General features: G+C 39.0%; 1 protein-coding gene across 2 annotated transcripts; it reads left to right on the plus strand.

Moving 5' to 3' along the window:
- Positions 1-6: 6 nt before the first annotated feature.
- LOC120536889 (tripartite motif-containing protein 29-like) lies at positions 7-12,759 on the plus strand. Of its 2 annotated transcripts, XM_039765430.1 has the most exons (7): positions 7-407; positions 3,033-3,128; positions 5,241-5,474; positions 5,583-5,742; positions 7,730-7,849; positions 10,503-10,706; positions 12,426-12,758. In XM_039765430.1, exons 1-7 carry the CDS (start codon positions 297-299, stop codon positions 12,632-12,634), a joined length of 1,134 nt encoding a protein of 377 aa, XP_039621364.1. In that variant the 5' UTR covers positions 7-296; the 3' UTR covers positions 12,635-12,758. The 2 variants fall into 2 exon arrangements, with proteins under 2 accessions (XP_039621364.1, XP_039621365.1); XM_039765431.1 differs by lacking the exon at positions 7,730-7,849 and having other exon boundaries at positions 12,426-12,759.
- The last annotated feature ends 1,497 nt before the right edge of the window (positions 12,760-14,256 follow it).

The raw sequence follows: 14,256 nt of genomic DNA on the forward strand, positions 1-14,256 counted from the left end.
TTGTCTTCAAGCCTGTTCTTCAAAGAAACACCATGCTAGCTGAAGTAGTCGAGGAGTTAAATAAATTCAACCACAGCTCAGGTCTTCGCAAACACTTCATCAGCCCCACGGATGTGCTCTGTGATGTGTGCATTGGCACAAAGACGAGAGCCGTGCAGACCTGTCTGACCTGCCTGGCCTCCTTCTGCGAGACTCACATCCAGCCTCACAGGGTGTCCGAAGCCCTGAGGAAACACAAGCTAGTAAATTAGTTTGCTGACCTTAAGAGAAAACTCTGCTTGAGGCACCAGAAAGCCATGGAAATCTACTGCAGGACTGACCAGACGTGTATCTGCTATTTGTGTGCGGCGACTGAACACAAGAGTCACGACACGGTGACGCCTGATGTGGAGAGGACTGAGAGGCAGGTAAAGTGGAGGAGCAGCAGGGTCATTGTGAGGGCTAAAACAAATCAGAACAAGAACAACAATGGGAAAATGACTGCTAAAGGGGGTGTCTAAATCAAATTTAAAAAGACAATTTACTTACAATTATATTACAATTACAGTGGTATTAACAGAAACCAGTCTATAACATATACAAAACATTCACAACTTTCAGGCGTTCTACTTACATTTTACTATTCATTTTCTGTAGGGCATAAAACATTATTTACAAACCAAATGTATTTAAATATGTCTATTATTTAATTTAGTTTATAACATTAAATTCGACCTTTTATGAATGCATACTTTAATAACAATAATACAGTATCAGTGGTTGGTTAATTTTTACCCATATTTCTTCTTGCTTTAAAAATTACCATTGTGTTGTTTGTTTACTTAAAAAAGAAGAATAAGCTGGGTTCTTTAAGTGAAGTATGTGGAAATTGCAAATATCGTTCTTGATTTCTATATTACTTTGTCTTTTTACAGAAGGTCTATTCGGGGTGGTAACTATCTCTGCTGAAGCAGCTCTTCTGTATTCAGTTTATACCTGCATTGGTACTCTGCTGCCATCTTCAGGATTTGTGTGCTCATTTATTATTTTATAAACCTTTCATCAAAATACTTTTACATTATCCATCCATCCATTTTCCAACCCGCTGAATCCGAACACAGGGTCACGGGGGTCTGCTGGAGCCAATCCCAGCCAACACAGGGCACAAGGCAGGAACCAATCCTGTGCAGGGTGCCAACCCACCGCAGGACACACACAAACACACCCACACACCAAGCACACACTAGGGCCAATTTAGAATCGCCAATCCACCTAACCTGCATGTCTTTGGACTGTGAGAGGAAACACTTTTACATTATTTACACATATTTTAAATATAGATTTTTACAGGATTAACAACAGATGTAGTCTTTCAGGTACTCTTACAATTCGAGCTGACTTTTTTTAGAGATTCTTGAACGAGTCCTTCTGTTTGAAAAACTCCTTTCAGTGAATCATAGCAACCCTTTCGGGAGCGCGCCTGCGTGACGTCATCAGCGTCTGTCGTTTCGTCGGTTGATATTTAAAGTGCGAGTCGCAACTCATTTGATTCGTGAACAAGTCACTACCCGATAATCAGCCTAACGATTCACGTGAATTTGATTCGGGAACGAATCATTAAGAGCTCTCATTCACTCGTAATAAAACGTTTTTTAGAGAAGGTAATCATGTTTGCTCAACTGCACTAGCATCATTTGTCACATTTGTTGTTAACTAGTAAGAAACTATCCATTCACACACACACACACGCACACACACACGCACACACACATACAGACACACATTATATATATAATTTCTTTTTTACCACACGTCAAGTTAACCCATTCTGCAAGGTCCTCTGCCCTCTTCTTGACTCTGGTAGTGCTGTCATTCTAATCCTGCTTTAGCCAACTTTTAGGTGGTGTCGGTTTTCTCTTTGGTGCATGAACCACTGACCTGTCATAGTTTAATTAGGTAATTAAATGGAAGAACACTTTCTTCTTCTTTTCCCACAGGGATCGATGTTCTTGATCAGCCATCTCTAGTTTGATCATGCATCTCCTCAGCCCTTTTCTTTCAGATCTATCTATCTATCTATCTATCTATCTATCTATCTATCTATCTATCTATCTATCTATCTATCTATCTATCTATCTATCTATCTATCTGTCTGTCTGTCTATCTATCTAGGACGGCAGGGTGGCACAGTGGATAGTGCTGCTGCCTCGCAGGTAGCTTCCCGGGTCCTCCCTGTGTGGAGTTTGCATGTTCTCCCCGTGTCTGCATGGGTTTCCTCCAGGTACTCTGGTTTCCTCCCACAGTCCAAGGACATGCAGGTTAAGTGCATTGGCGATGATCTAAGCCAGGATTGTTGTGCTCATTTACATAATAACCACAGCCATTTTTACTCGATCCAAGAAAAAGCTGAGACAGAAATTCCAGATATCAAAATGACTTGCTAGCCTCTCTAACAGTAGCTCCAAAAGTTAAACATTGGTGTTATCTTGGTACAGCCCAGAAGGAGATGACAAATCGTTTCCCATTGATTACAAAAAGGACATTTATCAGCAAGGCTAGAAAAATGAAAGCCAATGATATTTGGCCAGGGGACAAAAGGACATTTAAAAGAAATTGTTGTAATGGCCACATGTAGATAGATCATCTTCCACTACAAGACCTCCACTCTTTCTTCTATTGTAAGGTTTATACAAAGTTCTCCATGCTGGAGCAGCTGTGTCATGTTAGCTCAGCGCGTTTCCCCCAGAAGGTTTTTGGTGCACCCTTTAAACGAATAAGACTTATGTGCCATCTAAAGTTGTATTTCTTGTTTTCATTGCCAATTGTTGATATTGTAGGAGACACACAGTAAGAATTTTATTGTACTCTTATCACGAAAAATAATCTGAACATGAAATTTAGCTAAAATCTATTTTGTCTTAAAATTATAATCAAGGATTTTATTAAAATTCTCCTAGAGATAAATTTTTGAAATGAAGACTGGCAAACATTTGTACTGAGCATCGATCCAAGTTAATTAAATCTCACATTTGTGTTCTGGTGTTTTCACGCAGGCCCAGTTGCTGACCTCATTCAATGACAGTAAGGAGAAAATCCAGAGCAAAGAGAAGACCCTGACAAAGGTGACAGTGACAATATCACAGCTGAAGGTGAGTGTCACAGAGAATAACTTCATACGGAAAGTGTGAGAAGAGTACAGCATCCCATTCACTTTGTAATGCTGGGCATCTATGTGGCCAAGGCAGACTTGAGCTGACCTGGATGTCCACACAGAATCGTTAATTTCTGGTGCACTTTTATTTTTCTGGCATAGCAAATTAGTGAAACTGCAGATTTAAAATGATTTCCTTTTGTCTGCAAGGCAATGCAATTTGACTTGAGTGACTGAAAGAATTCAATATGAGAAAAAACTGTAAAAGTGAGAGGGGTCCGACAGAGGGCTAGACAAGTGGATTTGTGTCATTATAAGAACTAAAAGTGTTGATAACAGCAGAAAATGTCAATAGAATAAATGAACTGAGAATTCTTACGATAGGACTCATGCTTGTGGCATCGAGGTATACAAACCACTTGAGCCTTCTAGATCTGGATAATGCTTAACAACAAGACCTGCTTTTAACTTGTCAATTACAATTGAATTAATTAATGAATTATACCAACAAAGGTATTTTCTCATTTTTTCTTTTTATGTGGAAGAGCAATAGTTATGTACCTGCAAAGCATATGGCTGTTTTGAGGTAACAACACTGCAAACACATCATGACCACCAGGAGCCCCAAATCTGAGACACATTAACTCACCACACGTTGATAGAATAAAATAAAGGATTTTATTACTTTCTCAAGCACCTCTCCTACTCTCCTTCCAATAGCAAGTCACAAATACGGTTACAAAATAACACATTGAATCTTCCTCCTTCCATCCTACAGCTGAGTCTTTCCCAGTTCCTCCCGACTCTGACTCATATATGTAAGGCAGCGGGCTCTTTTTACTTTCTTATATACGAAGTATAGGGAAAGTATTGGAATCCTCCAAAAATTCAATTTCAAGATTTTAATGAATCTCGACATTTTAGACTTCCCTGTGTCCAAAAATACCATTTTTGGAACTATGTCTGTGCGTCTGTTTGTGTGTGTGTGTGTCTGTGTGTATGTGTGTAAACACGATAACTTGAGTACGCTTTCATTTAGATCAACCAAATTTTGCATACAAGTATAAGGTACAAAACGTAGATTTCTAGTATAGGGAAAGTATTGTAATCATCCAAACATTCAATGTCGAGATTTTGATGAATCTCGACGTTTCAGACTTCCCTGAGTCCAAAAATACCATTTTTGGAACTTTGTCTGTGTGTCTGTGTTTCTGTTTGTATGTGTGAATGGTAAACATAATACCCTGAGTACACTTTCACTTAGGTCAACCAAATTTTGAATACAAGTATTAGGTACAAAACGTAGATTTCTTGCAAATTCTGAGCTATTTCCACTAACCAGAAGTTGTACTTTTTTATTCATGCAGCTGCAGAGTCCAATTTATTTCACTTTACTTTTGTAATAATTATTCAATTTATTATTAATTTGATTTGATTTGCTGTTGATGGTTCTGTAACATACAAAAATATAATCATTGTCTTGTGGATTACTCCTCAAATTTCCATCCCCATATCTGAGTATACGAGAAATTCTAGGGGAGAACACTCCCAATTTTTTATATCGGACTCAGGAATGCTTCAGATGCCTCTGTGGAGCACTTCCGAGCCATAAGAAAAGTAAGGAGGTTCTTCCCCGACAGCACCCTCTCTCAATCCCCAGGGACCCTGACAGGACTGCACTTCTAGACTCCATCTCCCAAACACCCCTGTGTGTATCCCAACTAGGATGACATGTAAGGACCACTGCCACTTGGTGTATGGGGGATGGAACCAGTCTTGACTCTTGGCTTCTTCTGGTCCCTCCATTAACTTACACCGGCCAGGTGTAAGTTAATTATTTGTTTTGGAGGCCAATCCATCTGCCTTGTCATACTGGCCTCCTTAATGTCTTCTTCCCCATTTACTCAGGATGCCCGTTCTCCTCCTACACCACAGAAGACACACCTATCTCTATAGTTTTTCTAGATATATCTTATTCCATGTGGATCCAATGTTAACAATATTGACATTACCCTGTCCAAACAGGGCTTTATTGAGTTAACTTGACTACATGTCTGAAGCTAATAAATTTCAATTAACATGAGACTAAATCAAATTATGTTCAAATCAGAGCTCTGCTGACAAAGAAATACAAGAATATGAGAAGACCTTCACTTCTCTGCTTCGGTCCATTGAGAGTCTGAGATCCCAGGTGACTGAAGTGGTCAGAGATCATGAGCAGAGGGAAGTGAAACGAGCTGAAGAGCTCAAAAAGCGACTGGAGAAGGAGATCGAGGAGCTGAAGAGAAGAAACACTGAGTTGGTAGAGCTGTCACAGACAGACGATGATATCCATTTCCTCCAGGTAACATTATTGTATCTAAAGAAAACCAGAGGATCTTTTAATACAGAATTGTTTCATGGTGGATTTTCTAAGATATCCCTCTCCAATTTTTTTCTCTTTGCCCTGCAGAAGTTCCCATCTGTGCAGGCCTGTTCTGAAAGTGAGGACACAGCCAACACAGCTATAAATGTACATTTCTTCCTTGAGGATCTGAGAGAGAATCTGTCAAATCTGCAGAAGTGCTTGAAGGAGGTCAGCTGCTGGAAGTTTGTAAATATCAGCAAGAGTGGTGAGTTTGAGGGACTTCACACATACTGCAGTCTTGTGTAAGAGCAAATGAGAAATCCCATAGTAGAAGTAGAAAATAACCAGTGACGGCACCCCCTCTCATCCTGGGTTGGTAGTGCTTACTTTAAGTGAACCTGGAAGGTGACCCTCTGGCATGCATGTGTGACAATTATTTGATACAAACTTTACGGCCCATAACTACAGTTTTGCTCTTTCATTTCACTTCTATCTTAGTCACTAGGAAAAAAACAAACAAAAAAAACAGTTCAGTGTAATACATTCTTTGTTTAATTTGTTGTCTCCATTGGCTTCATGTTGCTGCATGGAACCATTTTAAAACTTTTGTCTCTGAATGGCTCTGCTCCTCAATATCTCCAGTCCTTGGTCTCCTCTTATGTCCCCTTCAGAAGTCTCTGATCTGCCTCTGCCTGTTTGCTGACCTTATGTGAGACGTACCAAGATTGTTCTTGTGCCAAAGCTCTAGGACTGATCTACAGCCCCCTGATTTACTTGTGTTTAGGAGTCATTTGAAAAGCCATCATCTTATTAAATACTTTGGAACTGCTTAGTATCTCTCTTACAGGTCAGCTGCCGTTGCACTGACAAAGAGTTTAGGATATGGATTTTTGTAGTATTCTAGCTTTGGGTGTAATTATGTAATTGAAATTATATAGTTGCTGAGCAATTTGAGGAGCAGCAGTGACCGAACCCTCCAGCAGGGCTCGTGTGTAAGACCGAGTAGTGTCAGCAGGAGTCGGAGGATCAAGGCTTGGCATGGCATCCCACTGATGGTCAATGGACTGGCAATGGTAACCCAAACTGTGTTTTAGTTGACTGTGACTGTTGGTGGATGTCTCCTCTGGCTGCAGAGATCCTGTCTAGGGTAAGTGGAGGAGACACCAGTTTTTAGAAAGGAGGCATTGTGGCTTGGTTTTTAAAGGACAGATTCTGCCTTGGATTTTAACTTTATTTATATAGGATTTATTTGATGGACATTTTAACATCCACAAGCTCAGGATTTTATGGATTATTTATATAATAATAATAATAATAATAATAATAATAATAATAATAATAATAATAATTTCTTACATTTATATAGCACTTTCCTTAATACTCAAAGCTTTTTAATTAGTGGGGAGCCACTTCAACCACCACTAATGTGTAGCACTCACCTGAATGTTGTGACGATGGCAATTTTTGTGCCAGTGCGCACACCACACATTAGCTGATAGGTGGTAAAGTGGTGAGAGATGGATAGCCAATTATAGACAGGGAATGATTAGGTGGCCAGAATGACCAGGCCATGATGGCCAATTTAGCCTTGACATCGGAATACACCCAGCTCTTTACGCAGTATGCCCAGGGTTCTTTAATGACCACATAGTTAAGACCATAGTTTTTATGTCTCATCTGAAGGACGGTGCCATTTGTACAGCACAGTGTCCCTGTCACTGCACTAGGGCATTGGGATTCACACACAGACCACAGTTTAAGTGCCCTCTGCTGACTTCACCCACACCTCTTCCAGCAGCAACTTCTTCCATCCAAGTACTGACCGGATCCGAACATGCTTAGCTGCAGGTGGGTGACCTCATCTAAAGTGCGTGTGCTGTTGGCTGCTGATCATACTTATTGCGTTATTTCTTGACTAACTATTGGAGCACTGCACTTTTGAACACTTCGTTTAGTTTTAGATAAAAGCACTTCATCACTTTGCACCAATCCATGGCTGAGTGTGCATCCTCGCTTTGTTTGGCTTATCCCCGGGTAAGTTATCAGCCATTCTGGGTTTAATATTCTCCTGGAAGGAACCAGGGATAGTGGAGCTGACCCAGACCATAACAAATACATGAATATCCCATTAACTAAACATTATGAATTTCCTTTAGTTCCTGGTCAATCTGTAAAATTAATATGAACAGACTGAGTTTGAATACTTGCTTTGTTCTTCAATGATTATCATTTCTCCTCTGCAACCCATCTAGAGACTTCTGCTCCTGAAGTAAAGAGGATGAGGAAGGTGGAGGAAGAGGCACATTCATCTGGTGTCCCTACCTGGGACTGGTTTTCCAAAAAGTCTTCTCCAGTTGTGGGCAAAGATAAAGGTCTGTCTGGGTCTCGTTGTTACTAAGAAGTGTAGTAAAGAAGAGAGCTGTCTGCGACAGGCGTTACATATAAATGACGTAGAGGAAAAGACAGCATTCACATTTCTCACATGGACACAAAGAGTTCTCTCTGCGATAGTCAAGTGGTTGTGTGATTTAAGAAGAGCAGTCCTAAAACACACATCCTCTATATTAATGTTTCTCCACTTTCTCCTTTACTGAAGGCCACTCTTTTAGTTGCCAACAGGTTAAGGGGGCTATACAATAAAACAGGGGTAGGCAAACTTGATCCTGGAGGGCTGCAGTAGCTACAGGTTTTCGTTCCATACCCAATTACTTAATCCTTGCCAACTTCATACCTTATTTAAATTTATGTCTTGTTAGTCTGCAATGTTAGGTTCCTATATCATAGATTTGTTTCCTTTCCAAATATATCATCTAAATGATTTGAAGCCTAAAATAATTTTCAGTCACATTTTTACATTAATTGTTTAATTAAACCAAATAGTGCAGGATGAATCCACAGAGGTGTAAATGGAAACAAGTTAGACGGAAAACTGCTGGCTCATTTGTCGTTTGCTTCTTACTGCTAATAAGGATCCATTAAAACAGTGAATGGAGCTGTTTAAGACTGAAATAAGAAATTAAGGCTGGGAAACCTTAACAAGCGAGATCACTAAAATCAAGCAGAAGAATGTCATTTCAGCAGAAAGGGCTTCATCAGCAATAACTGACATCTCATTAAGAAACTGGGCTGGAATAAAAACCTGCAGACACTGCCGCCTTCCAGGACTGATATTTTCTACCCATACAATAAGACATAAACATGTTTTCTTCAAAAAGAAACAAATCGTTAAGTTTACACATAAAACAAAAGGTAACATTTACTGGTCATTGACTGGTCAAATTGTTTAATAACTTGTGATACTATATACTAGCCGAAGCCAGGAATGGAAAACGGTGAGAAAGGAATTCAGAAATCAAGAAGAAATAAATACTTCTTGAAAGACACAGTTGTGAATAGGTGTTTTGGTGGTGACGACTAATGAGTCGAAAGATCTAACTCTAGAAAAAGCCACTTACAACTGACCGTGGCTGAAGACTGGTTGTTAGAATTATTGTGAAGAGTAAACAGCATGTGGGTATGAGGAAGGCTGTGCTTCTGAAATTCGATTCAGTAAATATAATCAATAACAACCTCAAAAAGATGTTGTTGTAGAATGTCTCTAAGTAATTCCTGCAGCTTAATCCAAAAGACTCGTACTACAATATCAGGTCTGTGTTCCGGTCTTTGGGTATCCAACAGTGCATGTAGAATTTCTGGCCAAGCAAGATTACATGTGAAAATGATAAACAAATGAGGCTGTCCGAATTTACGTACTATGGCCATGGCATATCCTGCTAGTTTTGTTGCATGTATCTTTGACTTCCTGGAAATGTGGACGGTAATATGATCATTTTGCCTACACATATGTTGTTATTTTCAGCGTTTGCTTGCAGTGTGCCTGATAGTCCTTTGTATTGTTCCACGCCCAAATCTTGTTGATCTAATCTGAGATAGTTGAGACGTACGCCCTCTGTTTTAACATACTCATCTATGACGTACTGTAGGAATAGTTTGCCACTGGAGTGCAAAATACTAAATGTATTCTTCATTGCTAATCTGTACACGTACAATTGGCATTGAGTAAGCCTTATTCGCTTGGTGGTTCTTTTATCGGGAACATGTTGTAAATCTTTGTGCCAGCCAATGTCTCCATAAGGGAATAAAAGTGGGTAAACCATAGGATCGCAATTCATATTGAGCGTGGAAGTCTGTTTACAGGAGTTGCCTATGGGACAGATGCAAATATCCCTTTCGGCAGGCGGTTCGCCATCTTCTCCGACGAAAATCGCTACAACATTGGTGTGACATGTCGGGGCATTGTATTGTCGTAAATCCTGCCTTGGGTTTTCCTCGAAAAGCATTCGTACAGATGTTGTTAGATTGGACTGAGCGATTTCATGCATGTGTTTGTATGATTTAGCGAAGGGTTTGATGGGTCTGAGCATGGAATCTAGCTGGAGAAGTAAATTTTCGCTGCATGCGGAGTTTGCTTTATTCTGTAAGCGTACTGCAGAAGCTTGGCGAGAAATGCCGTGTCGGCTGCGTGTGGGCGGGACCGGTCTTGAGGTGGAAGCAGGACCAGAAAAATTATTTATATATATATATATATATATATATATATATATATATATATATATATATATATATATATATATATATATATATATATATATATATATATATATATATATATATATATATATATTTAAGAGCAATGATCAAAGAGAAACTCAAACACCTTCTCATAAATAAGAGCAACACCAAATCTGTAATTAAAAACACCCTCTGCAATTTACTTGAACAGCTTTCCAAATAAAATCATTAACTGTTCATAAAAGATCCATTCTTACATTAGTGGGGTTTCTGATGCAGTCTTGAGGAGATTAATTCTTCATAATCAGGAGTGTGGTGAGCGATGACACAACAAAGTTTGGAGTCCATGAGACATGTCCAAAAATGTGACTTAATTTGGCACATTGCAGAGGAAATGTGCTCAGATTTTTAAATTTTTAATGATATCTATTTTGATTTTTGTCACCCTTTTAGTTACTATTGAAGTTGTAGGTTTAGAAAAAACCTTTCATTCGGGGAGGAGGTTTTTTGAAGATCTCATCAAGAAAATGAACGATTCTAGAATTGATATTCATCAAGGAGTGTTTGACAGTCAGTCCAGCAATCTGGCTCTTCTCTTTTGTCCAATTGTTTCGAGAATTGGAACAGATATTAAAGTGGCACTGAAGAAAATTCCAAGTAAGTGTTGTAAAATCATGGGATTGAAATTTAAGCAAGAACGGTCTAACATTTCATGACTGCTTGTTATGGGGGTACAAGTGTCTTGTTCTTCTTGTGTCTTGTTCACAAATCTGATTGTTGGGTTTTCAGGTAGGATGGCTTTGCAGTAAAACGTTAAAATCTTAATATATTACACACCCTAGGTTTTTTTTTTTTCTTTCTTATATACTATTTAACATTCCCATAGAGAAGTCAATAGGTACTGCATACACTACATTGTGACCACAAGGGGGTGCCAGAGAGCCCCAAACCACAGACACAGTAAAGCACCACACGTTATTAGGATCAAATAAAGGCATTTTATTCTCTCCAGGCACTTCTTCCTAATTCTCTCCAGTAATAAGCCACAAGTATACAATAAATCGCCAATTCTGCCTCCTCACCTCCACTGAGTGTTGCCCGCTTCCACCCGACTCTGACTTGTTCGTGTGTGGCAGTAAGCTTCATTTTATACTGGACGCTACGTGCCACACTAATTCTCCTGGGAAGCACTTCCTGGCCATAACATCCCCTGACAGCACAATCTCTTGGAACGTAGGGCTGCATAGGACTCCATATGTCAAGAACCCATCCTGGCGCCCTTGACTGTGTTCCAATGTGAGGACCACTGCCACCTGACGTATAGAGGGGGCTGATCAGCTCCTGACTCCTGGCTTCTGCTGGTCCGTCTCTTATTTTGTACCAGCCGGGCAGAAAATTTATTTTCTTATCCCACCGGCCAATCCAGCCATCATTTCACTTTGGCTTCCTATCCAGGTAATAAACCTTGCTCCTGTGTGGCGGGCGCGATGCCCGTTCCTATCCTACAAAATACATACAACTAAATGAAAAAAATGTGATAAAAGTATGACTCAAACAGAAAAGACCTAATATCGCTGACTGCAAAGGGGACTGAAAAAGAGGAACGGTGTCCAAGAGGGGCTGCCTTAACCCACAGAATGCCTGGACATATTATTTTCTCCCAGTTGGGTAAACTTATACTTTTTGCAGGGTCATATGATATATTATAATTTTGTACTTTATTTAGACAAAGAAAGGTGTGTGTATAGTGAATATTAGGTATTTATGCTCTCTGGTTATTTTCATTATTTTTATATATTTACAGTCTTACATAAAAATGTTCTGATTGTCAGATCCTCATTATTATTATTAAAAATGTGTATGTTTAAACATTTTTATCACTTTCTGTTTCTCAATCAGTCTTTATTTCTTAACCCAACTTAATTTAGAGAGTCCTGAGCTTTTATTACTCCTTGTTAATTATTAATTACTAATTAGCTGATTGACAAATATCATTGTTTTTCTCTCAAGAACTCTCAAATCTCATACACAGAAGACTGGCAGTACTTGAGCACTGTCTCATCTCTAGGGCACACCACAAGCTCTAGTAGTGGGATAAATGAATCTAAAACCCAAATGGCCTGTGAAATTTCAGATATTGTTTATAATTAATATTGAGAAAATGATGACTGCTATTAGAAAACACTGAAGAATACATTTTTCTTAAATATTAAACAACATTTTGACTAAAAATTAATCCACATCTCATTCTCTGTGGTACACCTTTGAAAAAACTGTTTCTCTTCAAAGTATTTAAAAATAGATAAAACATTGATTCTTAAAATGTAGAATATTCTTTTTAATATTTAATTTAATGTTTTTTTTTTTTTTTTGCAGATAATAAGAAGGTCATTCTGGTTGTTATGCATCACACCCTTAACCCCGGTCATATTGTAGCAGAAAGTGCAAGATTTGTGGAACAGAAAAATGTGGTTGGCACAGTTGACCTCCTTTTCCACGAAAATCTCGGCCTACTTGAATGCCAACTCAATAAACAATCCTTAGAAAAAGTGTTCTTCTTTTGCAAGGATCACTGTATGAAATAACTCTGTAAGCATTGTCATCAATGCGACTCTTTAGAAATAACTTGATCATGTGAGATAGATTATATTATTAAATACTTCCCGTATGTTATTGTATACTCGCATGGAAATTTTATGTTTTGACTTAAACAAAAAATAAAACTAATGTTAAAGCATAAAAGATTGTGTCAGATTATTTTAAAATAATTATAAATGAAGGGTCGTAGATTATATAAGTAACTGTCCACTTTACTGTGATACACCTAAACAGGTTTGGGTGCAAATAATGTCAGTCATCACATATTTTGTTAGACTGAATCTATCCATGAGCGATGGATGCCTGAGTTCTCAGTTTCTGGAATTTCCATTGATCTTAATAAAAACTACACCATCACCACAAAGAAACAGTCCAGATAAATCATGGGTGAGGTTATTAAAGAGATGATGAGGATTAAAGAACTCTTGAGCTATTCAAATTCTCTTTATAATACAGTAATAGCATAGAAGAAATATGGAAGGACTGTGAATCTGTGAAGAACTGAGACAACTGAAAAACTGGCTGCCAGAACAAGAGAGATATTAGCAATGGAGCTAATCAAGAGATCTCTTCTTCACTGATATAGGAAAGCCATGTTTCCATCGATGATATGCCAAAATTCACAGATTCCCTGATTAACAAAAATGGACTTCATGGAAAAGTATCAAAACTTGGCCGTAGTGCCGTAACTGATACTCCCACACAATGCAGGTAATGTGCCTCATTCAGGACTCTGAGCAACACAAAGTCAAACCAGTCAATTCTCTGAAGAGACACAGTACTGAAGGAGTCCAGTCTTCATCTCAGGTCACTGGATAATGTCCATGTCTCACAACCACATAGCAAAACAGGAAGCAGGCCTGGACTCTAAAGACTTGGACCTTCGTCCTTTTGCATAGATATTGGGAGTGCCACACACCCTTTTCCAGCAACCTCATAACCCCCAGTGCTCTCTCAATCCATCTACTGACTTCATAGGAAGAGTCACCAGAGCCATGAATGTCACTGCCGAGGTAAGTAAACTTCTCAACGCAGCAGACACACTGCTGACAAATCCCAGTATTAACTGGAAAAAATGCAGAGGTTCGGCCTCCAATCTACACAGCACTCACATTACCAGCATACATACTGGCCATGATATCCAGTAACCTTGGGGGGAATCCCGCAAATTCTCGGGATGTCTCACAAGGCAGCACAATCAACTGAGTCAAACGCTTTATGAAAATCGACAAAGGCTTCAAAGAAACGCAGCCAATATTAACATTTTTGAAGATTCTTAGGCGTAAAACCAGACTGCTCCAGATTCTGGTAGGTACATTTCTCAGAGTTTGCTGAAATTGACTTGAGGTGAAACAAATTCAGTGGGAGAGTCACTCATCACTAATTATCAGCATTTGAACCACAGGTTTTTGGAATTGTTAATCTAAACACTGTGCCAAATTACATCCATCTGCTCATTTCTGGATATGACCAGTTCAATTTAGGGTTAAATCAGTCACATGGCAGTCCAACCATTAAATGTATTTTAGGGTTAGGAGCTGGAGGCTAACACGTAAGGGACACCAATCCATTCCAGCCATTACCATGTAAATTCAGTCACGTTATTCTT

Source organism: Polypterus senegalus, chromosome 10 (assembly GCF_016835505.1).
Source record: "Polypterus senegalus isolate Bchr_013 chromosome 10, ASM1683550v1, whole genome shotgun sequence".
NCBI lineage: Eukaryota > Metazoa > Chordata > Cladistia > Polypteriformes > Polypteridae > Polypterus > Polypterus senegalus.

Bases quoted from the DNA above. Each gene is read 5' to 3' on its own strand.
- LOC120536889 (XM_039765430.1), top strand. From the start codon at position 297: ATGGAAATCTACTGCAGGACTGACCAGACGTGTATCTGCTATTTGTGT. The intron at 3,129-5,240 runs GTGAGTGTCACA...TGTTCAAATCAG, and splicing joins TGACAATATCACAGCTGAAG to AGCTCTGCTGACAAAGAAAT. The intron at 5,743-7,729 runs GTGAGTTTGAGG...CAACCCATCTAG, and splicing joins TGTAAATATCAGCAAGAGTG to AGACTTCTGCTCCTGAAGTA.